The sequence below is a fragment of the Balaenoptera acutorostrata genome, chromosome X (genome assembly GCF_949987535.1).
Source record: "Balaenoptera acutorostrata chromosome X, mBalAcu1.1, whole genome shotgun sequence".
Lineage (NCBI taxonomy): Eukaryota > Metazoa > Chordata > Mammalia > Artiodactyla > Balaenopteridae > Balaenoptera > Balaenoptera acutorostrata.
In genome coordinates, this window is record NC_080085.1 from 131,020,250 (window position 1) to 131,047,467 (window position 27,218).

The 27,218-nt window shown below is 47.1% G+C and overlaps 1 protein-coding gene across 1 annotated transcript; it reads left to right on the forward strand.

Annotated features, from left to right (window-relative positions):
- Positions 1-20: 20 nt before the first annotated feature.
- NSDHL (NAD(P) dependent steroid dehydrogenase-like) lies at positions 21-26,875 on the forward strand. The gene is made up of 8 exons (XM_007183552.2): positions 21-154; positions 6,634-6,748; positions 10,427-10,585; positions 17,237-17,383; positions 20,589-20,717; positions 23,177-23,319; positions 24,585-24,687; positions 25,507-26,875. Exons 2-8 carry the CDS (start codon positions 6,677-6,679, stop codon positions 25,837-25,839), a joined length of 1,086 nt encoding a protein of 361 aa, XP_007183614.2. The 5' UTR covers positions 21-154; positions 6,634-6,676; the 3' UTR covers positions 25,840-26,875.
- The last annotated feature ends 343 nt before the right edge of the window (positions 26,876-27,218 follow it).

The window sequence follows — 27,218 nt, forward strand, 5'->3', positions numbered from 1 at the left end:
CAGCACCGAACCGAGCCAATTCCCTTGGTGGAAGAGCCTCGGCAGATCCTCGGCTCACGTGGGCGGGGAGAAAAGGGTGGCTGCAGGCCGCTGGAGCTGTGAGGGTGCAGGCTGCGGACGCGCTGGGGACAGCCAGGGGGCCGCCTACGGACGGGTAAGGGTTGCGACCTCGTCCTTGTATCGGCGACAGGACTGGAAGGGTTGGGTGGGGCGATCCGGGTCAGGGACTCTCTGGTCTGGCCTGAGATTGAGTTAGGGTCAGAGAGGCCAGAGAAGACCGTGACCTTTCGTGTTGGAGCAGACACTGTACTCACGGGGCAACTGAGACCCAGAGAAGGGAAGGGACGTGCCAAGCCTTGTCGCAGAGGTTCGGACGTCTGGGAGTTAGCGGCCAAATGCAGCTGAGGCTCTTTCTTTGAGCGTGTCCCTTCAAGAGCGCCCCCTGCCTCTCAAGTAGGTTCCAAGACAGGATCACTTTAGTTCTCGCCTGGCTAAAAGCAGCCCAGGAAAGTGAGCTGGAGGCCTGGGAGCGGACTTCGAAGGGAGTGAAGCAGATATGAGCGTGAGAGGGAGCAGGTCATCAAAATATATTCTTTTTGACACCCAAACACTCAAGGTGGATAGTGAGGAGCATTGCAGGCGGAGACACCTCCTGAGCAAAGTCACAGGAGTTTTGGAAGTGTGAGACCTGCTTGGAGAATTACAAGGGGACGTGCACCAGGGTATGAGATGAGACGGAGCTGCTGCGGCAGTGGAGCTGGAGGTCCACGGTCTGCCTTCAGCCAGCTCAGTGTAAGGGCACTTCTTGGCTCTCAGCCCTTACCTGCTTCCCCTCTGGGCAGGGGACAGAGCATAAGTTTCTCAGGCTGAAAAAAGCCTGAGGTTTATTGACATTCGTTAAACGAGAGTGTTGGCCGACCTTCTGCCCTTTACCCTCTTCCTCTTTGAGCATAAACCAGGTCCAAAACCTTGCAGTCATATTTGACTCTTTTCGTGCCCCCTTCCCATTAACCAGCCTCCAAGTTCTATCCATTTTCCCCCTTAAATGCCGTTTCTTTTCTCTTTCCCACCTCTGCTGCTCCTCTCCCACTTCAGGCCTTCAGCAGCAGCCTCCCTATGAGTACAAGCCAGACAACCACCCCCTCTGTTTGACTCACGCCCCCAGGGCCTTAGAACTTGACTTAGGGATCGCCTCCCGCCTGGGTTTACCCTCATCGGAAGTCAAAGGCACTTCTGCAATGTTCTGCTAAGCCTGACTCCCACCCCAGATGCTGGACTCCCTGAATGTCTGTGCTGTGCAAGGTTCTGTTTGGCAATGGCCTTGTGAACGAGGGAATGTATGAGTGAGTGAGCTGACACCAGGGTGCTTTTTTTACAACTTTTTGACAAGTTACAGCTCCCCTTTTACCTCTGGGGCTTGTTTCAGCCCTACAGCAACTCTGAAGTCTGTGGGAAGGATCGCTGCTCTACAGATGAGGCCTCTTAGACCAGCCGCAGCAGCACAGTTCAACCCATACTCTCCATTCCAGGGTCCTTGCTGGCCCTCCAGGGGCTCACAGCCTGGCGGGCCAGGACAGATGTGGCGGGGAGAAAGCCTAAAGCTGTGTGCTATGCTGGAATGAGGACAGAAACCTGTTCTGAGGAAGCTGCTAACCTTGCCTGGGGAGGGGGAGGAGGTGTCACAGAGGTGACAGCTGAGCAGAGCATCTCACCGTGGAGAGGACAGGGGGGATATTCCAGGTGGAGGGAACAGCATAAGCTAAAGCTCCCAGGCAGGCTGTTGGCTTTGTCAGTGGCCACCACGAATTCAAAATCAGGGCCTTTCTGGGTCCTAAAAGTAAATAGACCAGCAGAGAGATGAATGACTGACAGAAGCACAGAGACATCTCAGATCCATGAAAGGACAAGATTGAGCTGATTGAGACTTTGGGGGAAGTGGTGGGAAGCCTTGGATGCTGTTGGCGTTTTTCTTGCACAGACAGGCATCGTTCTTCCACAGACTAGGGTACCGAGCTCGCGGTGGCCACAGTTTAGCTTCCTGCACTGAGTCTGTGGACAGCAGCAGGCCAGGCCCCGACTACCCCAACACACCCCTCTGAGCTGCTCTGGATTTCCCCCTCACAAAGAGCCTGGTCTCCCACGTTTGCAAAGGAAGGAACACTTGTCTCTATCTGGTTCGAAATGGACAGACTATCCCGTCCTTTTGTCCCCAGGACTCACTAGCTGGGGACTCTCCCCAGCAGGAAGGCGGTGATGGGCTCACTCCCTTCTCTCTGTATCTAATCCTATCAGTGGCCTTCCTCCCCCTTGCCCAGAAGTGGAGCCAGGCGCTTGAGTTTCCCTAATAGAAGATGGTTCTCTTCCTAGATTCTTTTTAGCCTAAGACCTTGTCCCAGTGTGTATAGAGGAACAAGGGCATACGTACTGGTTTTAATTCAGAGACCTATCATTTTAAAGGAAAAAGACTTGAGGCTTCTGATGTGTGAACCTTAACAATGCCAGCCCTTAGAACGTTGCTCTTTGGGGTCTTATTTTCTCACTTACAGCTGTTCGTGTGAGTGTATGTGTGGTACAATAGACAGAACTGAAAATTTACCATTTTAACCATTTTGAATGTACAGTTCAGTGGCATTAAGTATGTTCACATTGTTGTGCAACCATCACCACCATCCGTCTCCAGAACTCTTTTCATCTCGTAGAACTGAAACTCTATACGTACTAAGCATCACTCCCCGATTCTCCCACTTCTCCCAGCCCCTGGCACCCACCCTTCTACTTTCTGTGTCTATGAATTTGACTACTCTAGGGACCTCATGTAAGTAGAATCATATAGTATTTGTCCTTTTGTGTCTGGCTTCTTTCACTTAGTATAATGTCTCCAAGGTTCTTATTTCACTTAGCTTAAGTTCATCCATGTTGTAGCATGTGTCAGAATGTCCCTTCTTTTCATTTTTATTTTATTGTTGTAAGAACAATTAAGATGAGATCCACCATATTAATAAATGTTTGAATGTACAATAGGTACAACACACCTCTAGAGTTTTCTCATCTTGCTTAACTGAAACTTTCTGCCCATTGATCAGTAACTCCCCCTTTCCCCCTCCCCCAGTCCCTGGCAACCACCATTCCACTCTTTGATTCTGTGAATTTGACTACTTTAGATACCTCATATAAGTGGAATCATGCAGTATTTGTCCTTCTGTGACTGGCTTATTTCACTTAGCATAATGTTCTCAAAGTTCATCCATGTCTCATATAGTGGAATCTCCTTTTTTAAGGCTTAATAGTATTCCGTTGTATGTATATACCACATTTTCTTTATCTATTCATCCATCAATGAACACTTAGGTTGTTTGCATGTTGGCTATTGTGAATAGTGCTGCAGTGAGCTTAGGAGTACCCATATCTCTTCAAGATTCTGGCTTCAACTCTTTTGAATATATACCCAGAATTGGAATTGCTGGATCATATGGTGGTTTGGTGGTTCTATTTGAATTTTTTAAGGAACCTCCATACTGTTTTCCACAGTAGCTGTATCGTTTTTGCATTCCCACCAACAGTGTACAAAGGTTCCAGTTTCTCCACATCCTTGCCAACACTTATCTTTTGACTTTTTGATAACAGCCATCCTGACAGGGGTGAAGTGGTATTAATTGAAGTTTTGTTTTACATTTCCCTGATGATTAATGACATTGAGCATTTTTTCATGTACCTGTTGGCCATCTGTATGTCTTCTCTGGAGAGATGTCTGTTCAAGTCCTAAGCTCATTTTCTAATCAGGTTATTAGTTTGGGTTGGGTTTTTTTTTCTTTTTTTTTTTTAACTATTGATTTGAAGTTCCTAATACAGTCTGGAGATTAACTCCTTATTAGATATAAGTTTTGCAGATATTTTCTCCCATTCCATAGTTGCCAGAATTTCCTTCCTTTTTAAGGCTGAATAATATTCCATTTTATCTATTTATCCATCAATGGACGCTTGGCTTGCTTCCACCTTTTGGCTGCTGTTCATAGTGCTGCCATGAACATGGGTGTACAAATATCTGTTCAAATCCCTGCTTTCAGTTTTTTGGAGTATGTACCCAGATGTGGAATTGCTTGATCCTATGGTCATTCTATGTTTAATTTTTTTAGGAACCACCATACTGTTTCCCACAGCAGCTGCACCATTTTACATTCCCACCAACAGTGAACAAGGGTTCCAGTTTCTTTACATCCTTGTCAACACTTGTTATTTTCTGTTTTCTGGGTTTTTTTGATAATAGCCATCCTAACAGGTGTGAGATGATTGCTCACTGTGGTTTTGATTTGCATTTCCCTGATGATTAGTGAGGTTGAGCATATTTGCATGTGCTCATTGGTCATCTGTAAAGTATATCTCTTTTGGAGAAATGTCTGTTAAATCACAACTATTCTTGGTGTTCATTTGGATGGGAACATATATCACATGGGGGATTTAGGTTGCAGGGGAGGGGGGCTGCCAGTGGGATCTGATTCATTCCCTAGGCTAGACCTGGGTACCCAGCCTCTAGAGACAACTAAAGTATCACCAAAATTCTTATCTGGCTTACAGTATTTACAAACTTTAAAATAATTTGTATATAATTTGAGACAAATTAGATTTGATTTTGTTTTTGTTTTTACAAGAGGCTGGTTTGCTGAGAACTGTATGTGCATTATTTGAAAGTTATGTTATGGATCCACGGGAGCAGGAAGGGTTTCTTCTTTCACCTCCCAGGTCTTCCCCTAGAGATCAAGGAAGGGAACAGGCTTTAAGGCTTCTTGCTTTTGTAGTAGTACAGGGGGGCTGTGGAATTGGTGGCTGTGCTAACTGGATTTCAGGACTGCTGTAACAAAGTACCACAAAGTGGGCGGCTTCAAACAACAGAGATTTATTTTTTCACAGTTTTGGAGGTTAGAAGTCTGAAATCCAGGTTTCAGGGCCAGGCTCCCTCTGCAAGCCCTAGGGGAGGATCCTTCCTGCCTCTGCCAGCTTCTGGGGGCTCCAGGTGTCCCTGAGCTTGTGACCACAGCACTCCAAATGCTGTCTGCCCTCTCATTTCCTCATGCTTCCCTGAGTATCAGGAGAGATTGAGTAAGAAACCAGCAGCGGGTATTGGTGAGTGTAACACCACCAGAAAAATAACAAACCCATTTGCCCCCAGTGAAGCTCCTGCATCTTAGATGGGTGTCTGTGTGTATGCGGTTGAAAGCAGAAAGCATGGGTGCGTACACACACCGTGTATTCATGAGTCCAGTGGATGTGTGAGGGCCAGGATATAGTGGTGAGCAAGACAGGACCTCTAGGCACACTGTTCGCTAGGCCTTGGTGCAGGCGCCCAGATCCTTGTTCCCTGGCTGATGCACATTGAACCAAATGAATAAAAAGTTCACCAGCCACATCTGTTTAGGGAGAACAGATGACAGGGCCATCTGCCAACACAAAGAGGATTATGGTGTACAAGACAGACGGGATAGGCATAGAACTACAGGTGAACTTTGTTTATTCATTAATGTGCGTTCTAAAAAGTTCTGTGAAAAATGAGGTTTTGAAATATATTTCCTGATAACTTCCATTATGGTTGCAGAAATATGTTTCCCCAAAATGGCTCCATCAGACATTGAGGATCCTAACATCCATTTCCAGGCCACAAAATCAGCTCCTACAGGCACACATGACAGTGAGTGTGTGTGTGTAATTGGGTTGCCTGCCTGCCACCTCCTCACTGCAGAGTGTTCTCTGAATTAGCCTTTTGCAAGCAGTTAGACTTTCTTTGTCATGGATTTTGCCATCCCCGGGTGTTAGGGGATCTGTGACTTAGGTGAATTGACCACTGCCAAGAAAGCAGATGCAAGACCGAATGCATCGTAACCCCAAATTGAACGGCTTCTCTTTGTTTGCAATTCAGTGGTTTGGTCTTGTTGTGGGACTTTATCACCTGCTATGCTTTGCTACTGTCTCCTGGTTAGGGACTGCTGGGTCCCCACCATTCTCTGACCACTTCCCGAGGGTTTCTGATGGCCCCAGACACTCTGAGTTCTATGTGTGGTCAGGGTGGCTTTAATCCCACCAGGAAGGAGAGCTCTGTCTCTTCTTACTCTTCCTCCTCCCAGCACCCCATGCCCTGGCACCGTGGGCATGAGCACTGAGTCTGTTTTATTGAGCTGCAGCCAAGAGACATGGCTTGAGCAGATTGCTACACTTTCTGACAGTGGCAGGACTGGAACCCGGGCCTCCGCGGGTCTGTGCGTTTTCCCACTGCGCTGCCGCCGTCTACTAGTCTACTGATCGACACGAGAGAAATAGACAATAATTGAAGTGCTGTGGGAAAAGCTGGGATGTTAGACATATTCTTTTCATTGTAACTGATGAATGAGATTATTTAACTGGCTTCCTGTTCTGCCTGTAGCCAAATATACAGTGAGTTATGGGCCCAGTCAGGCCCTTCTCTGAGGGCAGCCTGCATCACAGGAATGTTCGCTGAGTGCTTCATCCAGCAGCTGAAGCTGTGGTTGAGCTCTTTGTGAAAACTCCATGTGTGTGTGTGTGGCGGGAGGGCATCCACACAAAACACTAACAGCTAAAAGATGTTTCAGTTTATATAACATGTCTGTCTCTAAATATGTCTTTAAGGAGAGAAAAGTTGACTGCAGACAGGGCCAAATTTGCAGCTGAAATGGAACAAGCAGCTGGTGAGCCAGCACGAGACCAGGGCACATGGACACATTTGACAGAAGACATTCCAAAAGTGAGTACGAAAAGGGTTAACCAAAACCAGGTAAGGGGAAAGTCGAGCACATACATACCAACAAGACGTTGATACGTAGCTATGGGTTAAAAATCGTATTTGGTTCATTTATTAAATCAATCAGTGCTGAGTATTGTTTCTTTATAGAAGATATATATCTTTATTTAAGGCACCAGTTACTTATTGCTGTGTAACAAACTCTGTCAGAATGTAGTGGTTTAAAACAACACCCATTTCTTTGTTCACGATTCTACCGGTTGGGCTCGGCCCGGCGGGGGGCGGGGGTTCCTTGGTGGGTCTCCCCTGGGCTTGCTCTCGCAGCCGCTCTCGTGGGGACCCTGAGGTGTATGTTCCAGGCAGCCTCACACACATGGCAGTAACTGCTGGCTGTCAGCTGGGTGCCTCGGTTTGCCTTCACGTGGCCTCCAGCAGGTTAGACTGTGCTTCTGGGTAGAATGGCAGAAGCCTTTCCAGGGCCAAGAAGGGCGGTAGCAAGGCCTCCTAAAGTCTAGCGTCACAAGTGTCAGAAGGGACTTGAAGGAATTGTCAGGCCTCTTGGAGATTTTTCCACAAAGATCTGCAAAGGGTGGGTTGGATTCACTTTTGCTGAACGAACACTTCAGAAATGAAATCACACCAAGGTAAAAAATGTGTTTTATCAAATGTTAGTAAATTAAGGATTCCCAGGAGGTTGCCAGAGGTCACCAGATCAACCTGGTTTTAGTGTACAGCTCAGAGTAAGGCCTTCTCTATGCCTCCGTAGTTGAGGGTTAATCTGAGATTCTAGTGCTCAGACAAACCACCAGAGCTCCTTGCCATCTGTAGTTCATTATTTGTGTGAATCAGGATTTTACTGATACTCAGCAACCAAAAACAATCCGGATTCGGATGGTTGTTCGTTCTCATTGATTGACTTTATAGGAAGTAAAAGTTACACAAAGTACTAAAATAAAAAGAACACTTTCACCCTAACTTATATATACATTCTGTGTAAGACTTCTCTGAGAAAACGGCCACGGCTAAAGACAAGGGAAAACAGAAAAGGCTGGAATAAACCCAGTGACCTGGAGCATTCTCTTATCTCAAGATCATATTGCAATGAAATAGTACGTCTAGATGGCTTTCTTTCCTATTCTTAAAACTGTCTCCAAGATGTCGATTTTATAACTCCCGGCAGTAACCCATTCTTGAGTCTCGCTACCTGTTTCCAGTCTGGAGTTTCATTCTTACTTGTTAGTGCATATTCCTTCTTGTCTGCTGGGCCCACTTGCCCCATACCATCTTTCATGGCCATGAAAAGTTACGTGGTTATTTCACATGATCTCCTGTAACCGAATACCATGGTTCCATCCCACATCTGACTTCTCTGGGGTAAATGCCAGCTCTGTTCTCATCATTACAAAACTCTCTGTGGCGCAGCTGCTGACCCACGCTTCCCAGGCAGTATTGGCGCGACATTTCAATATAATTAAAAAATCCACGTCACTGTCAAAGAGAGGAGTATGGATTGCTCACACTTAAAATCATGAAACGAAATTGCACTGGACATAATAGCAAGGTTATTTGATTTTTTTAAAGTTAGACTATCAACCTTTTGAAACAACTGTAACTAGAGATTGCAGATAATATAAACAAGAGACTCTGAAATCCTTTGGGATGCCCTTAGACATGTCTAGTTCAGACTCTCTGTGGGCTCAGGCAAACTTTTACTAAACCAAGAAAAAGTAGCTTGGGAAGCAAGGAGGCTCAGAGTTATTCTAAAAAACTGCATTTGCCTGTGCAGCTGACTTGGGGGGAGTGGGAGGAGAAGGGATTGCCGAAAGGGGGATCAAGTGGGATTTGTATAATTTCATTTGCCTATGACCTGGGGGTGTGTTAGAAATTTTAGTAAAGGTGCAAATAATGTAGCGTGCTATGATTACATGTATATGGCAGTAATTGAAGCAGAGACAAGAATGGGCTTAAAAGATAATTTGGTGGGGGGGTGGGTGGCATAGTGAGGCTGACTCTGTCAGGAGATTACAAATGCCTGAACAAATGATGCTAAAGCTACAGAGCCATCTACAGATGGCCTGGTGGACTCCAGTAACAATACCATTCCAGATGGGACGACAGGTTGAGAGGGGCAGATCCATAGAAGAGGCTCTGGCACCCCTGTAGTCTCCTGCATGTCTCAATTATATAGGCATTTAGGGCATACATAGCAGGTTGATTGGTTGGTTGGTTTTATTTTTTTAAAGAAATCTCCATTTTAATTTTTATTTATTTATTTACTTATGGCTGTGTTGGGTCTTCATTTCTGTGTGAGGGCTTTCTCTAGTTGCGGCAAGCGGGGGCCACTCTTCATCGCGGTGCGCGGGCCTCTCACTATCGCGGCCTCTCTTGTTGCGGAGCACAGGCTCCAGATGCGCAGGCTCAGTAGTTGTGGCTCACAGGGCCCAGCCGCTCCGCGGCATGTAGGATCTTCCCAGACCAGGGCTCGAACCCGTGTCCCCAGCATTGGCAGGCAGATTCTCAACCACTGCACCACCAGGGAAGCCCGATTGGTTGGTTTTTTAATCAGGAGCAGAATTTCTTTAAGATCTCTACTTACCATCCCCAACTTTGATTTACTGTACATGAGCTCAGGGAAGAATGGGGGTTTGTCATCTTAAGGAAGCCCAGATATGGTTTTCCAAAGACCCCAGGGAGGAGGGATATAACAGGTCCTTCATCGGGGACCCTTATAGCCAGCTTCATCAGCGTACACCAGCTACAGTTGTGCATCGACTCCCTGGAGTCAGAATATTTAAGTGCCTGCAGGTGGTGCACTGTCGTTCCTTTATCCCCAATTACCAGAGTTGGAATTTAGCCAAAAGAGTGCACGTGTTGCGGAAACTGAAACGTAAACACCATAGCTCTCCCCTAATTTGTCAACTTCCTCAGAGCTCAGGGAAGGGGAAGCAAAGCCCTGGGCCTGGCTGATGGACAGCTCACCCATCCTCCCTGCAGCCCCACCAGGAGATCCCATCAGGCGACAGCACAGCCTTACATGGATGTGCTAAGGCGAGAAGGGGTTAGGTGACGAGCCCAAAGCCGCACAGCCAGCCCTATAGGGGTTGGGGAGCAAAGGGGGCTGACTTTCCCCTGCAAGTAAGGAAACTCTGCTTTCTTCTTTCTGATATTTTAAGTGCACACTGTCAATTGAGTGGGTGGCATGTTTTGATTTGTTTTGTTTTTCCGTTCATGTGTGTGGTTGGTTGGTTTGTTTGTTTGCTTTTTGCCTTAGAAGTGCCCATGGATCAGCTATTGGGAGCAAGAAGGTGTCTTTTTTTTTTTGCCACACTGCGTGGCTTGTGAGATCTTAGTTCCCTGACCAGGGATTGAACCCGGGCCACGGCAGTGAAAGCACCGAGTCATAACCACTGGACCACCAGGGCACTCCCCTCAGGTTGTCCTGTCTAACCAAAGTCTGCCTCAGTATCATTTGCTATCCTGTCTCTCCTGATCCCAGGAGAGAAGGTTGGCATTGGTGATAGGACACCAGAATTATATGAAGCTTCCAACTTGGTTCAAGAAGAGTTTCAAACTAAGCGATGGACCTGCCATCGCAGTGGCTCAGGGTCTGTGAGTCCAGGCCCTCGATAGCTTCCAGTTCTCAGCACACCCATCCCCCCTGCCATCCCTCCCTTTCTGCAGGCCATGAAATGCACAGTGATCGGAGGCTCTGGGTTCCTGGGGCAGCACATGGTGGAGCAGCTGCTGGCAAGAGGCTACGCTGTCAACGTGTTTGACATTCGGCAAGGATTCGACAATCCCCGCGTGCAGTTCTTCCTGGGCGACCTCTGCAGCCAACAGGTAACAGACCACCCAGCCTTGCCGATTGCCCCAGGCCCCTGAAGGGAGACTACCAGACTGACCCTGCTCAGAGGCCAGCCAAGTTGTTGTTTCCAAAAGAAAAGTTTTTTTGAAAAATTGTAAAGTTATAGGAAAGAATTTAACACACACCCACACTGTTACTAGTGAGAATGAGTAACTGTCATCTCTGTCACTCCTACTCCACTCTGCCCTGGTAGTTCGAAGGTAAGTATGGCCAATACATAAATGAGTGGGTGTAGCTGAGTAGCAATAAAACTTTATTTACAAAAAGTTGTCCGCGGGCCATAGTGTGCCAACTGCGGCCCCAGAGTGTGTATCCAAAAGTGCAATTGCTGGAGTTTTTTTTTTAATTGAGATATAATTCACATTCCATAAATTTCACATGTCTAAAGTGCACAATTCAGTGGGTGTTAGTCTGTTCACAAAGTGACGCATCCCTCACCACTACGTAATTCCAGAACATTGTCATCACCCAAAAAGGAAACCCCAGGCCTGCTGGCAGTCATTCCCCGTTTCCTGTCCTCCCCACCCCCCGCCAGCCCTTGGCTACCATACATCTCCCATCTCTATTCTGGACACTTCACATAAGTGGAATCATAATATTTGTCGTTCTGTGACTGACTTCTTTGCCTTAATGTTTTCAAGATTTAGCCGAGTTATAAGGGTGTTAATATTTTGAATTTTAAGATGTTGTCATTTAAGTTCACAGCAGCCATGTGGTAGGATCCCCATTGCTCATGTCCTGGCCAGCACTTGGTATTCTTAGACTTTTTGGTATTGCCATTCTGGAGAGTGTGAAGTGCTACCTCAGCGATGCTTAGTGTCACGTGTCCCCCCTGCATGGGTGGCTGGGCTCCATGCCTTTTGCTGGTCCTCCCCCGTGAAATGCGTGTTGGTGACCTTCGCTCATTTGTCTTTGGCTTCACCTTGTTTTCCCTAGGGATGTGTAATTCCTTTCTGTTGGAGACAGTGCTTTGCCTGTTGTATGTATCACCGTGGCTTCCTTCAGCCTGTCACTGGGCTCTTCTTCTTGGCTTTGGCATCATTGGCTATAGTTTTGTTTATTTGTTTGTTTTGGATTTTAAGGCCATGGCTTCCCCTGCAGCCCTGTCAAATTCCAGGCTGTCTTCTTTACCCCACCCTCCCCACCTGTGGGCCTGGAGATGGGGTAGAAGTCTTCCTTGTTCGTCATCACTGCTTCTCTGACCCTGACGTGAGCTCCCTCCGGCTTTGAAGGTCATACCAGCAGGCTGTACATACCCCAGTAGCGTTCCTTGTGGCCATGACCCACAGCCACCCTCTCCCTTTCCCAGGTGACTCCTTCTCATTTCTCAGTGATTTTAGCTCCTGGCCAAGGTCAACCTCATCATAATTGTTGGCAGGTTCAGCATTCACACATATGATCCTGCCAGTACCCTCGCCTTGGCCTCCACTCCTGTTGTCATTCCCTACACCCAGACCTCGGTCATCCCCAGTAAGTGTGTCCTGTCCGTGATCTCACTTGCAGGCATTGCACTGTGAGCCCCAGCTCCTGCCTTTCCAGTTCACAGCCTCTAAGAGCTCCACTCTACCAGGTCTGTGACCCACCCAGGCATCTGGCCCTTTCCCACTATCCCTCACCCCATTCAGAGCCTCCCTGCTGTCAAGTCTGGCTGATTTTCTCTTGCATGATTCTCAGCCCTCTTACCCTTTTCTTCTCATTGTATGTATCAGTCAGAGTTCTCCAGAGAAATAACCAGGGACACATGGATTGTGGGGGCTGGCAAGTCTGAAATTTGCAGGACAGGCAGGCAGGCTGGAAGCTCAGGCAGTCCTGAGGCAGGTTTTCTTCTTACCGAAACCGCAGGTTTTACTCTTAGGCCTTTCAAGTGATTGAATGAAGCCCACGCAAATTATCAAGGATAGTCTCCTTTGATTTCAAATCAACTGATTGTAGATGTTAACCACAGCTACAGAATATCTTCAGAGCAGCCCCTGGACTAGTGTCTGCTGGAAAAATGGAGACAGCCACATGGACACATAAACCGCCCCATCATGCTGTACTTCCTGGGTTAAACCCCAGCCCTGGTTAAATCCAGTTCTACCTCCCTGGGGGGTCTCTGTGCAGCCAAGCGGGGCTGGAGAAGAAAATACAAGCTTGTTGCCTCTTTCTTCACGGTCGTGGTCTTCAAGCGGCCCATGTACCTTCTGGCACCATATCCACAGACCTACACTCTGCACGTGCTTAGCCCTGGAAATGGTCCAGGCAGCAGCTAGAGCCCGTGTCTTCTCCCCTACTTGGTGATTCCTCTAGGGATTCTCCACCCTCTCTCCTTGATCAGCAGGTTGTCCTTCTACCAGATCCCAGCCATCAGCACAGCATCACCGTCTTAAGAAAACAGAACACCCTGATGCGGCCTTAGCTACTGCCCCACTTTCCCCTCGTGGCCATTTGTTCTCAGCACCTCTGACTGCTTCCCTCCATTGCCTCATAGCAGCACTCCAGCTAGGTCTTCACCTAACAGCCACTGACGCAGCCACCAGGGACCTGGAAGTAGTGACCAGATCTGGTGGCCACACCGTGCTTCTCATCTGCCTGGACCCTTCCGCAGCATCTGATAGTTTCTTCACTCACCACCCGCTCATTTCTCCTCCTGCCTCACCAATTGCCCCTCCTCAGTCTCCTTATCTCTGTAATTTCTAAACTTGGCAGGATCCAGGGCTTATTCCTTAGATCTCTTTTCTCCAAGCACACTTAGTGTCCTGGTGAATCCACTCTGGCTCACAGATTAAATACAGTCTAGAAGCTGATAAGCTCCAAGCTTGAGATCTCCAGCCTCGTATCTATCCAGCTGCCTGCTGGGTATCTCTCTTTGTGCTGTATCTAAAATTCAGCTCCTGGCTCCCTGCTCACCATCTTGATAAATGCCCACTCTGTCTTTCGGATTGCTTTGGCCCGAAACTTTAGATTTATCCTTGATTCCTTTCTCTTCCATACCCTCGATCCCATCCATCACCAAATCTTGTTGACTCCACTCTCAAAGTAGATCTCCAATCCATCAACTTCTCACCCCTTCCATTACCACCCTGGTCCAAGCCACCACCCTTTTAACACATAAATCAGACTTCAGGGCTCCTCTGTTCAGAAGCCTCCAGGGGTGTCCAGTCCTATTTACAGCAAACATACAGACCTGAATAATCACCCACAAGGCCCTGCGTGATCCAACCTCACCCGCTCCCACACTCCCCCTCATTGCTCCGGTCCAGGTACACAGGCCTCCTTACTGCTTCTTAAACTCACCAACTGAGTTCTTGCCTCAGAACCTTTGCACTCGCTGCTCCTTCTATCAGGAATGCTCTTCGTGAACCGCAGAGCTTGTTCGGGAAATTCCTGTAAGTCTTTGAGCACGTTATGCTAAGCATCCAGCCCCTCTGGATCTCCCTTACTCTGCTTTGTGTTTCTGTGTAACACTTGGCACTAGCTGATATACTCTGTGTAAACTTAGGTATCTGTGCCCCCCGCCCAGAGAATGTACCCTCCTTGATGGCAGGGATATGGTTGCATTTGATCACTGACATGTCCCCTCAAAGGAGACAGGCTCCTTAGCAAACTTCAGCTCCCCTCCAAACCACTTCCCCCCAACTCCCATGCTATCGTTGCCAGTATTTCGTTTCCAGATTTTCTTCACCCTGAAGATGGTGAAGGACGAGGGAGGGATGGACTGAAGTCTCCACTCATCAGCACGTCTCCTATCCCATTTCTCTCTCCCAGGTTCCTTCCTCTTCCTGCTGAAGCATTTCCTGTAGCATTCTCCCCAGCGAATATCTGTACACAGTAAACTCGCTGAGTCCTTTTATGCCCGAAAATGTCTCTATTTTCCCCTCATTCATAAATGCTAGTTGGCTGCAGGTGGAATTCTAGCTTCACAGTTTTCCCCCATCGCTCAATCTGAGCATCGTTCCTTTGTAGGTCAGCTGAGTTTTCCTCATGACTTTTAGGATTTTCTTTTTTGTCCTTTATGGTCTGTAGAGAATATCTCTAGGTCTGAATTTTAGTTTTCTTTTAGAATCCTACTCAGCACCTAGTGGGCCTCATTTTGAGAAAATTCTTCAAATATTGACTCTACCCCCATTCTTTCTGGAAGCCTTACTGGACATACAGTAAAGTCTTTCGTTGTATCCTACATGTCTCTTAGTCTCTCCTCCATGTGTTCTTTCTCCTTCTGTCTTTATAATATTTTATAGATTCCCTCTATTCCATATCCACTCACAGCCAGGCCTGTTTCATCTGTATCCCCTCCGCACCCTCAGATTATTTTAAAGCCAAACCTAGACATCTTGTCATTTTTTTTGTAAATATTTCAGTATTTGTTGCTAAAAGATAAGAATCCTTTTAAAAAACACAACTCCATGACCACACCTAAAACGTATTGACAATTCCTAAATTTCTAACCAGTGTTCAGATATCTCTGAATGTCTCACAATGTTTTTGTATAGTTGTCTTTCCAAATAAGGAACCAAAAAGGTTGAGGAATATTGCAGTCAACTGAAGGGGCAGGACAGGAATGAAGTGTTTAAGTCTCTCTTAATTTATAAGTTCCCTTTCACATTTTAAAGCTTTAGATTGTTCATTGAATAATGGATGCTTATCATAAACCATGGTCTGGATCTTGCAGATTTCAACCCCGTGGTGTTGTTGAACATGTCCGTGTAGATTATATTAAATACATTAAAATTATTTTCACCTGTTTCTTTTTACTTTTTTATGTTATTTTATTTTTTACTTCTATTTATTTAATTTTTTTGGCTGTGCCACACAGCTCGCGGGATCCTAGTTCCCCGAACAGGGATTGAACCCAGGCCCCCCCCCCCCGCCACCCCGCAGCGGAAGCACAGAGTCCCAACCACTGGACCGCCAGGGAATTCCCACTTTTTCCTTTTTTAATGTGGCTACTACAAAATTTGAAGTCATATCTATGCTTTGTATTATATTTCTAGTGGAGTAAAGACTGCATCTGATTCTGGTTTGGTTTTTTTCCTTTAGGGCATCATGGATTGATACCCCAATAGCCATAAGCACACCTAGGGCTCAGATTTTGCTTTCTATACGCCATTGCCCATAATAGGAGCCAGGGCTTCTTGGGAAAATAGCCTATGCAGGACTCTGGGGCAGGGGTAGGTAGTATAAGGTGAGCCTGGAATATTTTCTTAGGACAAAATTAAGGAAGTACTCAAAAACTAATGAGAATATGTCAAAAAGACACAGGAACCAATTTGAAGAGCCTCCACTGGCCAAATCTGGGACACTTTGAGCCTCACAAAGTATAATAGTAGTGGATTACACAGAGGGAAAGGTACCTTTTTGATGGCCAGAATCTGGCAGCCATCACGTTAACCAAATGATTGGATCAACATCACCAAAGGTGGGACAGACAGCCATCTTGCTCCTCCTGGGTGATGCCCTGAGAAGATAATAATGTCACTGGTGTGACATTCTTGCCAAAAGTATTAAATCTAAAAGACTAATCCAAATTGAGGGGACATTATTGGGACAGTTGGGGAAGTTTGGATAGAGACTAATTATTGGATAGGAGTATCCTGTCTGTTACATTTCTTGCATACAATCAATGTTTTGTGGTTATTTAGGAGGATGGTGAAGACTTGAGAGGCTAAGTGGCATGATGTCTACAGCTTACTCTCAAATGGTTTCAAGGAAAAACATCATGTCTACATAGAGAGAATTGTGGCAAAATGCTAATAATCGGTGGATCTAGGCACATAATTCATGGTTGTCTTTCTTTTGGTGATGTTAGTATCTATTGATCATTCCTAGATCTTATTACTTAGTTAAGGTTTCACAAAATGGTGACATGCTATTATTCTCTCTTTATTTCTTAGCTCAAATCTTTGTACCTTGTGCAGATTAAATGCTTGACTCTTTCCCTTTATTTGCCACTTTGCAAAAGGAATTCTTACTCTTACTGGGGATCAAATTGTCCCTTCTTTTTTGGCTAGTGGGAGCGTCTTCAGGTTGGCTCTCGAGTCCTTTCAACAGGAATTATTTTCTGGTGCGACAAGGTGTTCCTGGCTCATCTTGTCTGTTTCCTGCCCCAGATCTGCAATCAGCCATTGATCTCAGGAGCTCTGCTTCCCTGTAGCAATAAATTGAACGTACATGTTTTTGTCTCAGGTTACTGTTTTATGTCTAGTTTCACAGAAAGGAATGCTGCTGTGTATTGGGGATTTACACTGTCTTTTCATATGATTCATAATGTGTATCTATGGGCTCATCTTCCCCAGGAGCTTTAACTCCAGGTGCCCTGAATTGTGCCCCACCCACCCACCACCCATGAGGCACAAAGGCAAAGATGCTGCCTTTCTCTGGATCCCACAGGCTTCTCTTGCCCCAAACCAGTTTTTATTTGGGCCCAGGTAATGGGGAGGGGGGCGGTTAAAGGGACAATATGGTTTCTGTGCCATGTACTTATGTGTTGTTTGACTCTTTTACAATGAGAATGGATTTCTGTGTTGATTGTAGAATTATTAAAGGGCAAGACACCTACATGCCCCAGATTGGAGAGTGGTAATGTGAGGAGGGTGTTTACTTGTGTAAAGCAGGAGTGATTTTTTGGTCTTTGTTTGCTTCTCCAGGATCTGTACCCAGCTCTGAAAGGTGTAAGCACAGTTTTCCACTGCGCATCGCCCCCACCATCCGGTAACAACAAGGAACTCTTTTACAGAGTAAATTACGTTGGCACCAAGAATGTCATTGAAACTTGCAAAGAGGCTGGGGTTCAGGTAAGGGGAAGGCTGGAATGAGTGCTGTCAGGAACGTGTGATGGCCCTTTCCAAGTGTGTGGGGACCAGGGCTCTGTTCTCTTCCTGGGCCTAGCCAGGCTTGCTTCCTAAAGTGTTGTGAAGAGCCTAGAAATTCAGCCCTGGGACCTGCTGAGCATCTGAACAGACCATCTGAGGACCCTAAGGTTTATTAGTCTTGGTTAAAGAGCTACAAAATTTAGAAATTGCTTGTATTTTTTTTTATTGTGGCTTAAATATATATATATATATATATATATATATATATAATATAAATATATATAAAACATAAAATTTACCATTTTAACCATTTTTAAGTGTACAGTTCACTGGCATTGAGCACATTCACACTGCTGTACAACCACCACCATCCTCCGTCTCCAGAACTTTTTCATCATCCTAAGCTGAAATCTGTACCAATTAAACACTAACAGTTCCCTCCTCCCCCAGCCCCTGGTGCCCACCATTCTGCTTCCTGTCACTGTGGATTTGACTCTAAGAACCTCATAGAAGTGGCATCAAACAACATGTGGCCTTTTCTGTCTGACTTACTCTACTTAGCGTAACATCTTCGAGGTTCATCCATGCTGTAGCAGGTGTCAGAATTTCCTTCTTTTTCAAGGCTGAATAATATTCCGCTGTAGAGATGGAGCACATTTTGTTTCTTCATTCATCCCTTGGTGGACACCAGGGCTGTTTCCAAGTTTTGACTATTGTGAATCATGCTGCTGTGAACATGGATGTGCAAGTATCTGCTCCACTTTCTGCTTTCATTTCTTTGGGGTAAATATCCAGAAGTGGAATTCTTGGATCATACAGTAATTCTGTGTTTAACCTTTTAAGGAACTATCATACTATTTTCCAGACTTTGCTTATATTTTCAAAGGAAAACAAACTATTTCATTTTAGCCAATAGAAACCTGCTGTAACTCAGACCCGAGAGGGTACAGTGTCCACCACATTGCAGCTTGCTGCACTGTTATAAACCCTGGTTCTCTGGGTCACCTTCATGGGGCACCAGCCACTGGACAAAACAGCTTCCTATCAGCCAAACCCCCAACTCTCACAGTGACATATGCCACAGATGCTGTGTGAACAAGAAAAAAGACTGAAGTGAGCCAGCTGGCATAACAAGAACAGGCGGGAAAGGAGCTCTTTGGGGCTCGGTGCCCTGGAAAGGATCAGTTATAGTCATCGTGACCCCTTACGCTTTGCAAATGACAAGACCCTTTCTCCGGCAGTTGTCACCTGATTTGCTCCTCCATAGGTGACCAGGGGCTACTAATGTTGCTTAATATGTGAGGAACCAGACTGAGACATCAGACCCTCTGATGCCGAATCCCAGACTCCTTACTACTCTCTACCATGCTTGTATAACTGGAGCTCTGTGAATTATACTGCTGCTGTTTTTGTTTTTTTGTTTTGTTTTGTTTGTTTTGTTATTTTAACATCTTTATTGGAGTATAATTCCTTTACAATGGTGTGTTAGTTTCTGCTTTATAACAAAGTGAATCAGCTATACATAAACATATATCCCCATATCTCTTCCCTCTTGCGTCTCCCTCCCTCCCACCCTCCCTATCCCACCCCTCTAGGTGGTCACAAAGCACCGAGCTGATCTCCCTGTGCTATATGGCTGCTTCCCACTAGCTATCTATTTTACATTTGGTAGTGTATATATGTCCATGCCACTCTCGAAGGAACAACTGCTTTTTTCCATTCATTTATTGAGCAACAGACATGGCTCAAGGACAAGTAATAGACCAATGAAACAAATAGATGTCGTCCCTTGATGGAATCTAAAAAAAAAAATGGTCATGAAGAACCTAGGGGCTGGACAGGAATAAAGACGCATAGCACAGGGAGATCAGCTCGGTGCTTTGTGACCACCTAGAGGGGTGGGATAGGGAGGGTAGGAGGGAGACGCAAGAGGGAAGAGATATGGGAACATATGTATATGTATAGCTTATTCACTTTGTTATAAAGCAGAAACTAACACACCTTTGTAAAGCAATTATACTCCAATAAAGATGTTTAAAAACATGAAAATATAATATTTTACAAAATTTTAAAAAAAAATCATTTGTTTGTGTATTCTTAGCCCTTTGCTCGCCCATATACATTTTAGAACCAGCTTGTCGAGTTCCTTGATAAAGCCTGTTGGAAATGTTACTGTAATTGCCTCAAACCTGAAGGTAATTTGGGAGAGAATTGATATCTTTCAAATATTGAGTCTCCGTATCCATAAATACATACATAATATGTCTATTTATCTCTCTCTTTAATGCCTTTCAATAGAGCTTTATACTTTACTTCATAAAGGTTTTGTACATCTTTTGTTAAATTTATTCCATGTACCTTGCTTTTGGTGGTTGAAATATCTTTCACATTACATTTTCAACTGCTACTGCGTAGGAGCACAGTTAAATTTTGTATATCGATTTTGTACTCAGCAACTTTGCTGAACTCTAATATTTTCTGTATATTCGTAGTGCTTTGTATGTAGACATTTGCAACACCTGTAAGTGGCAATAATTTTGTTCCTTCTTTTCAAATCATTATACTTTGTTGTTTCCCTTATCCTACCATGCTGGCTAGGACTTCCAGGACCATGTTGAATAAAAGTGATAAAGATGTGATTCGAGCTAATGGTGTTCAGTTTAGGATGGGCTGCCCTTAACTGGATAGCTAGAAGCTAGGAACCCTCGTAAGAAAGCAACTTCCTTTCAAATAGCATTTCACCAGTGGGCATGTGCATGTGCCCATTCGTGTGTGCTGACGTGCCAAGGTTGGGATCGGAATCACCAGGGTCTTTTGCAGACAGGCATCTCCCTCGAAGTTTGTGGGCTATCCTTCCCCCATGGAGAATCACTCCCATAGTGAGATAGCATGAATAATGGAAGTCTGTTCTATCCCTTGGTTGTGATAAGAGGGGGGAAAATGTGAAATTCACTGTTTTAGAGTGTGATACCATAATGTGTCTCAAATCCTCATACCTGCAAAAGATGGTGATCTTTGCATTATTTTAAGAAGGCCTGAAAAGGGAAGGCATCATAGTAAAGAATCTGTATGGGGCAAGGGTTGTGAACACGTGCCATTTGATTCTCTTTCCTACATGACCATCGTGGTGTTTAAACAGCGATCGTTCCTGACTCATATTTTTAAATCTTCTGTTCTCCTCTGCCAGAAACTCATTTTAACCAGCAGTGCCAGTGTCATCTTTGAGGGGGTCGACATCAAAAATGGAACCGAAGACCTCCCTTATGCCATGAAACCCATTGACTACTACACGGAGACGAAGATCTTACAGGAGAGAGTACGTACCTGCGAACTGGTTCAGTGAGTGACAGACGAGGTCCATGAACATCTACAGAATTTAGATTCTTAAGAAGAATGTTTATGAACATAGGAAGTTAGTATTCTGAAGCCTAATATGTAAATTGGGAAGTAAAATTTGTGGATGGAATTCAATTTCAAAGATAGTAACAGAAAAAATAATAACATGATAGCTTAATGTGGCCAGACGCTACTCTGTGTATTTTATGAGGAGCTGCCTCATTTAAACTTCGCAATGACCCCGTAAGGCAGGTACTGTTATCGTCACCAGGTTACAGTGGAGGACAGTTGGTGCAGAGAGATTTGGAAGCTTCCTGAGGTCGCGCAGCTCTAGAGCCTGCACTCAACATCTATACCATGCAAGTTTACTGAACTGCTCCAGAAATCAGACAATTTATGACGACCCAAAGTGGCAGGCAGAACTCAGGCTAAACACTCAAGTGTGTTTTGATTTGAACACACCTTCCTAGTGGCACTCTTGCACCCCCTGTCCTTTTTTTTTTTTTTTAACATCTTTATTGGAGTATAATTGCTTTCCAATGGTGTGTTAGTTTCTGCTTTATAACAAAGTGAATCAGTTATACATATGTTCCCATATCTCTTGCCTCTTGCATCTCCCTCCCTCCCACCCCCCCTCCTTTTTTTTTGAAGTTAAACAATGGAAGGCTCTTGCTTTATTTTAAGGAAAAGTACTTTTCCACTTGGCAAGCCAGCTTCACCAGGGAGCCCCTGGTTGTAGCAGCAGTCTGGGCCAAGTAACAGAGGCTGTGACAGTAGCCAGCTCCGGGACTAACGTCCAGGAGAATATTACCCTGAGGACACCCGATACTGCAGGCCATGGACGCTCATCGGCCACAGGCAGCTCACCTTAGCCAGGCAGCTGTGAGTTTGCCTCTCCCAGCTGTTGGCAGCGGGCCACGCCTACTGAGGTTTTCTTTCGCAGCCGGTACGTATGGAACCAGAGCTTAACGCCAAATTGGCCAGAGTCCCCCTGCGCGGCCCAAGTGTCAGCCGCCTCCCATCTGTTTGCTATTACTCCAACTCAGAAAGTCCCAAAAGAGCTCGTCTGCCGGGAGACCCAAGGGCTTCCCACTGCAGCGGATGGAGGCCTAGCCTTTTGCCAGCTCCAGTCCTGGGTCTGCCCGCCTGCTCCTTGGAGCACAGAGAGCCTCACGTAGCTCCCACCTGCTCAGACTTGACCCAAGGAGCGCTAAAGCTTCCACTGGGCCCCGTGCACCCTCCTCCAGGGCTCCTGGGTCTCTCGCCCACTGGGCTCAGGTGCTGCAAGTGGCAGCTGTGGTTCAGACCATCGTCATGTCACTTGCACTGACTCTTGGGCGCTCTGCTGGCAATAAGCTAAGCCTGTAAACGCCTCTGGCAGTAACTGTCCTGGAGCCTCCAGTTGGCGGCAGATGTCAAGCCGCTGTCGGCTCTCAAATGTGCTGACAGATAATAGATGGAGTGTGGTGTTACCTAGGACTCCTGGAGCTTTCTTCTCTTTAATAACAGAGATGAGCCTCGGCTAGAGGGCATTTGAAGGCTTATTTAGTCATTTCCTCCGTCGCTGTGGGGACCAGGGCCTGGTGGGGAGAGGAGAGGCAGCTCCACCTTCGGGTAACTCCGATCATTGTGAATGCAGTCAACAAGTAGCTTAAGCTCACTGGACCAAAACGTGAACAAGGATTTTGCCACCACAGAGTAGAAATCCTAGGTGAGGTGGGCCATCTCGTTTCAGCAGCACACAGCCCTGGCAGTAGTACCATCGTGATCCCCATTTTTAACAACAACCTATCAGATCCTTTGGGAAGTTTTGTTCCCTTTGAGACAAAACTTGTTTCTCTGTACTTGAAACCCTTAAGTTCTAGCTTGTACATTAAGCCACACAGAACATGGCTCTGAGGATTCACCCGACATGTTGGTTCATCTGTTTAGCTACTGAGTTGCTGCCCTGTTTCTCCCACACCCTCCACCTTCTCAGCCCCTTCTTCCTGGCCCAGTTGGGTTCATCAGAGTCCCTTCCTAGGAGGTGGTACTCAGTTCTGACCACAACAGCCCAGGACTGGTGGAAACATACAGTTGGCACATGGAGCTTAAGTCAGGAGCTGGTTTGGTGGCAGCAGCCTTACTGAAGGCCCCCAGCTAACTCATTAACTGGATCTCTCAGATATTTTCCACAAACTGCTGCATTCACGCATTTTAGTGTTTAAACCCAAACCCAGGCCTTTCTGTTGGATTCTACTGGTTTCGACCCAGCTCTCTCCTGTGTTTTCAGATTTGGGTGTTGGAGTGGGGAAAGGGATACAGAAGTAGTCCCGAATTGTAAGTGTCGCTGACGTGGGTCTGCAGCCCAGGGCAGTGGGCGGCGTCCGTGCCCCCGTGCGAGGACCTGTCCCCCGGGGAGCATGTCTGCAGCCCACAGGTCCCTTTGCTCTCCCGCAGGCGGTCCTGGGTGCCAACGATCCTGACCGGAATTTCGTAACCACAGCCATCCGCCCTCATGGCATTTTTGGCCCAAGGGACCCCCAGTTGGTCCCCATTCTCATCGAGGCGGCCAGGAAAGGCAAGATGAAGTTCATGATCGGGTAAGTTGGCTGCTCTCCTCCTACCCGCACCCCCCGCCCTGGACACAGTCGGCTCTTTCCTTCCGTGGCCTTCTCTACTGCCCACTGTTCGTTTCCAGGGGCTGCCACAACAAATGAGGCTTAGAACAACAGAAATGGATTCACTCCCAGTGATGGAGGCCAGGACTCCAGAATCCAGGTGTGCGCAGGGTTGGCCCCCACCGGAGGCTCTGAGGGAGCGTCTGTTCCAGGCCTCTCTCCCAGTCTCGGGTGGTTGCCAGCATCCCTTGGCGTCCCTTGGCTCGTAGACCCGTCACTTCAGTCTCTGCCTACATCTTCACATGACATTCTTTTCTCTGTGTGTCTGTATCCAAACGTCCCTTCTCTTATGAGGACACCAGTCATTGGGTTTAAGGCCCACCCTACTCTAGTGTGACATCATCTAAACTAATTACATATTCACAGACCTTATCTCCAGATAAGGTCATAGTCACAAGTTCCAGGGAGACATGGATTGTGGCAGGACACGCTTCTGCCCCATGAACCCTCTCAGGTAGGCTGCGAAAATATTTGTGTCCCTGTTTGGAAATTCCGGAAACAGGCTCAGAGGGGAAACAATTGGCCCAGGGTTAAGGGCCAAGCCCTTCGCTCTCCTTGCATCTAGGAAGGCGGAGGAGGTGTTAATATTCCTCCTCTGGGCAAGTGCAGGTGGGAGGGCCGCTGCAGGTGATGAGACTGGGACTGTGTCCCCAGTATACCTTTCCTTCCCCCCTCCCTCCCTCCCTCCCTCCCTCCCTCCCTTCCTCCCTTCCTTTCTTCCTTCCTTCCTTCCTTCTCTTTTCTCCCTTTCTTTCCCCCTTTATCCCTGTGCCTTGCCACTTTGCCTCCCTGCCTTTCACTTGGCTTCCCTGCTGTGGGATTAGAAAGAGATAGTAGAAAACTCTGAGGCCAGAGCAAGGCATTAGCCCAGAGTGCCCTGGAGGGAGTTCAGAGCTGCTGCCCTAATTAGAGCCCAGAGCAGACAGTACCAGTGTTGGCCACACTGGGATGGAGCACGCAGGGCATGGGACTTGCAGATTCATTGGTGGGCCCTTAAATATCCCACTGGCCCTGAGGGCCTAGGAGCCCTGGCCTCCTGCACATCTTCAGCTGTTATGGATGCCCAGGTGTGCCAGGGGCCGGCATTGCCAAGGCGGGCCCTGGCCCTGGGTCCATGTGCAGGGGCTCTACCAGGTGTGCAGCTACGTGCTCCCGGTGCAGGGAACCCATTCCTTGTGCACCTGCAGGAACGGGGAGAACTTGGTGGACTTCACCTTCGTGGAGAACGTGGTCCACGGACACATCCTGGCTGCAGAGCACCTCTCCAGAGACACAGCCTTGGGTGGGAAGGTAAGGCACCTGCTTCTACCTGCTCGGCAGCAGCCGGCCCACCCTTTCCTGCCCCTGTGTGTCCGCCTGCCTTCACAATTCTCCTCCCAGTGATCGGACCCACTGGCAAATGGCTTCTGTGACCCTGCATCCTGGCAAACCTGCTTTAGGATCCCACTGGGCCACGGTTGCGCCCCTCTGGTAGGGTGAGGTCAGCTCTCACGCAGAGATGAGAGAGCACACGCGGGCTCGTTTCACTCCCACTCCTAGGGCCCCCGTCTTCTTTGTTTCTCACTCCTACCTTTGGAATCCCCCGTATTTGGGCCTCATTTTTTTCTCCTGGACCTCTGCCATTTTCCCACTCCTGTAACTCTCAGTGTGGCGGGGGTATGGTGGGTATGGCTTTTAGTTTACACCAAAGACAGCACATTTCAGAAATGTCATATGACCCGTTCGTTGCATCTGAAGATAAGATGATTTACTGCATTTACCATGATTAACACAATTATTAAATTAACAAACGTACCTTCCCAAGTGCAATCTAAGCTTCGCTTGAAATCCTGTCATCGCCTGAAAGCTGCCTGCAGCTGCAAATCAAAAAGACCTGTCAGCCACTGGCTCATATTTGCAGATTTGAGGACCACGTGAAATGCTGCGATCTGTGTAGGCTTAATAACTGCCTCACTTTTGAGCTGCCTTGCAAAGGAACTGGGGCGGGCAGGCAGGGAGTGGCCACTGGTTTCTCAAAATATTGGTCCTGGCTGAGCTCCAAGCTCCAAGCGTGGCCTGCTGCGCCATCCTGCTGGGGAGCAGTTCCTAACTTCTCCTTCCCCCCTGCAGGCTTTTCACATCACCAACGATGAGCCCATCCCTTTTTGGACTTTCCTGTCCCGCATCCTGACAGGCCTCAATTACGAGGCCCCCAAGTACCACATCCCCTACTGGGTGGCCTACTACCTAGCCCTCCTGGTGTCCCTCCTGGTGACGGTAATCAGTCCCATAATCCAGCTTCAGCCCACTTTCACACCCATGCGGGTCGCGCTGGCTGGCACATTCCACTACTACAGCTGTGAGAAAGCCAAAAAGTTCATGGGCTACCGGCCACTGGTCAGCATGGATGACGCCGTGGACAGGACTGTGCGGAGCTTTCACCACCTGCGGAAGGTCGAGTGAGGCGGCCTGGAGCCCGGGCCCTTCCACGCGTTCCCCAGCCGACGACTCTCTCCTTCCAGTGAGCTGCTTCCTCCTCCGGCCGGTTCTGTGAGAGCACACCCACCCTTCTGTGACTCCGAGGGTGGCGAAATCAGCGAAATCAGCAGACGTTTCTTCGTTTCTTCGTAGGACTGGATTTGGATTCCTTAAAATAGGGCAGCTTCCTAGCCTACTGTTCTGTATTCTCTCCCTCTCCCCCACCCGCTTCCTCCTGGGTTCCTTATTCCAGTGGCTTTGTAAACAGTCAAGCCATAGGGAAGAAACAAGCCATTTGCTGATTGAGGAGGGGGTCCTAGACTTATTTCCATGCAGACTGTTCAAGGAGCCACAGATGACAGATACCCTAGGGAAAAGCAGAAGTTATAAACACATGGTGAGGCTTCAAGTGTACATTTTAAATAGACCCAGAGTTTAGAGCAAAAACTGTTTAAAAGCTTGAATAACTGTAAACCCCCCAAATCCCTGGGGAGAAAAGCTACCGGTTGTTCATCTCCTTACATGCTCCCAAGTTCTCTCTCAGGTACAGCTGGTGTGCCTGCCTGCAGTATTTTTTCGTACAACATTCTTTCATGGACACCTTTCTCTCTATCCACAGAGCCCTGTGTCCTTTTAATGGCAAGGTGGTGGTCTGCCCGAGCGGCATGCCGCTTCAAGCTGTTTAGCACCTCTCCTAGCATGGGACATTGGGCAGTTTGACAGTAAGCCATGGAAAAGGTCAGAGAGAAGAGTGCCTCCTTTATCTGCTTGGAGTTTGGGCAGAAACAGCACGAGATGATGCAGAAAGAGCTACTTCCCTGCAGCTCATGCGCATAGAACCCTTCAGGCCAGTTTCCAACAGTCAGCACATATAGTGATTCAGCGTTCTTTATTTTCTGATGTTCTGCTTACAGAATCTGGTTTCTTCTCAGACTCATTGAAATGTAACCTTAAAGACTTCTGTTTGCTTCTCTGCCTTTGTGCAAGGGTGGGGAGACTGGAATAAAGTGAAGGTATTGTACATGCCGTGCAGTTTGTGTGATATGAACTTGACCCCCACCTGGGGGGAAACTGAGCTACTGGGGTGGGGGGGGGGGACACAAACAGAAATAAAACAGGGTTTTTGCCCCTAAGGCAGTTAGAACAGAGGAGTTAAGATAGATACGTTCACAAGCCCCTATAATAGCAGGTAGGAAATGATAGACACACTCGAGACGAGATGGTGTAAGTTCAGAGGAAGGATACGTGGCTTCCAGCCAAGGCCTTGAAGGATGGATAAAGAGTAAGTAGGTGCAGGCCCCTAGATGGCGTTTCAAGGTAAAAGGTAAGGTTCACAGGCATTGGCTTGTCATAGTTTCATTAGC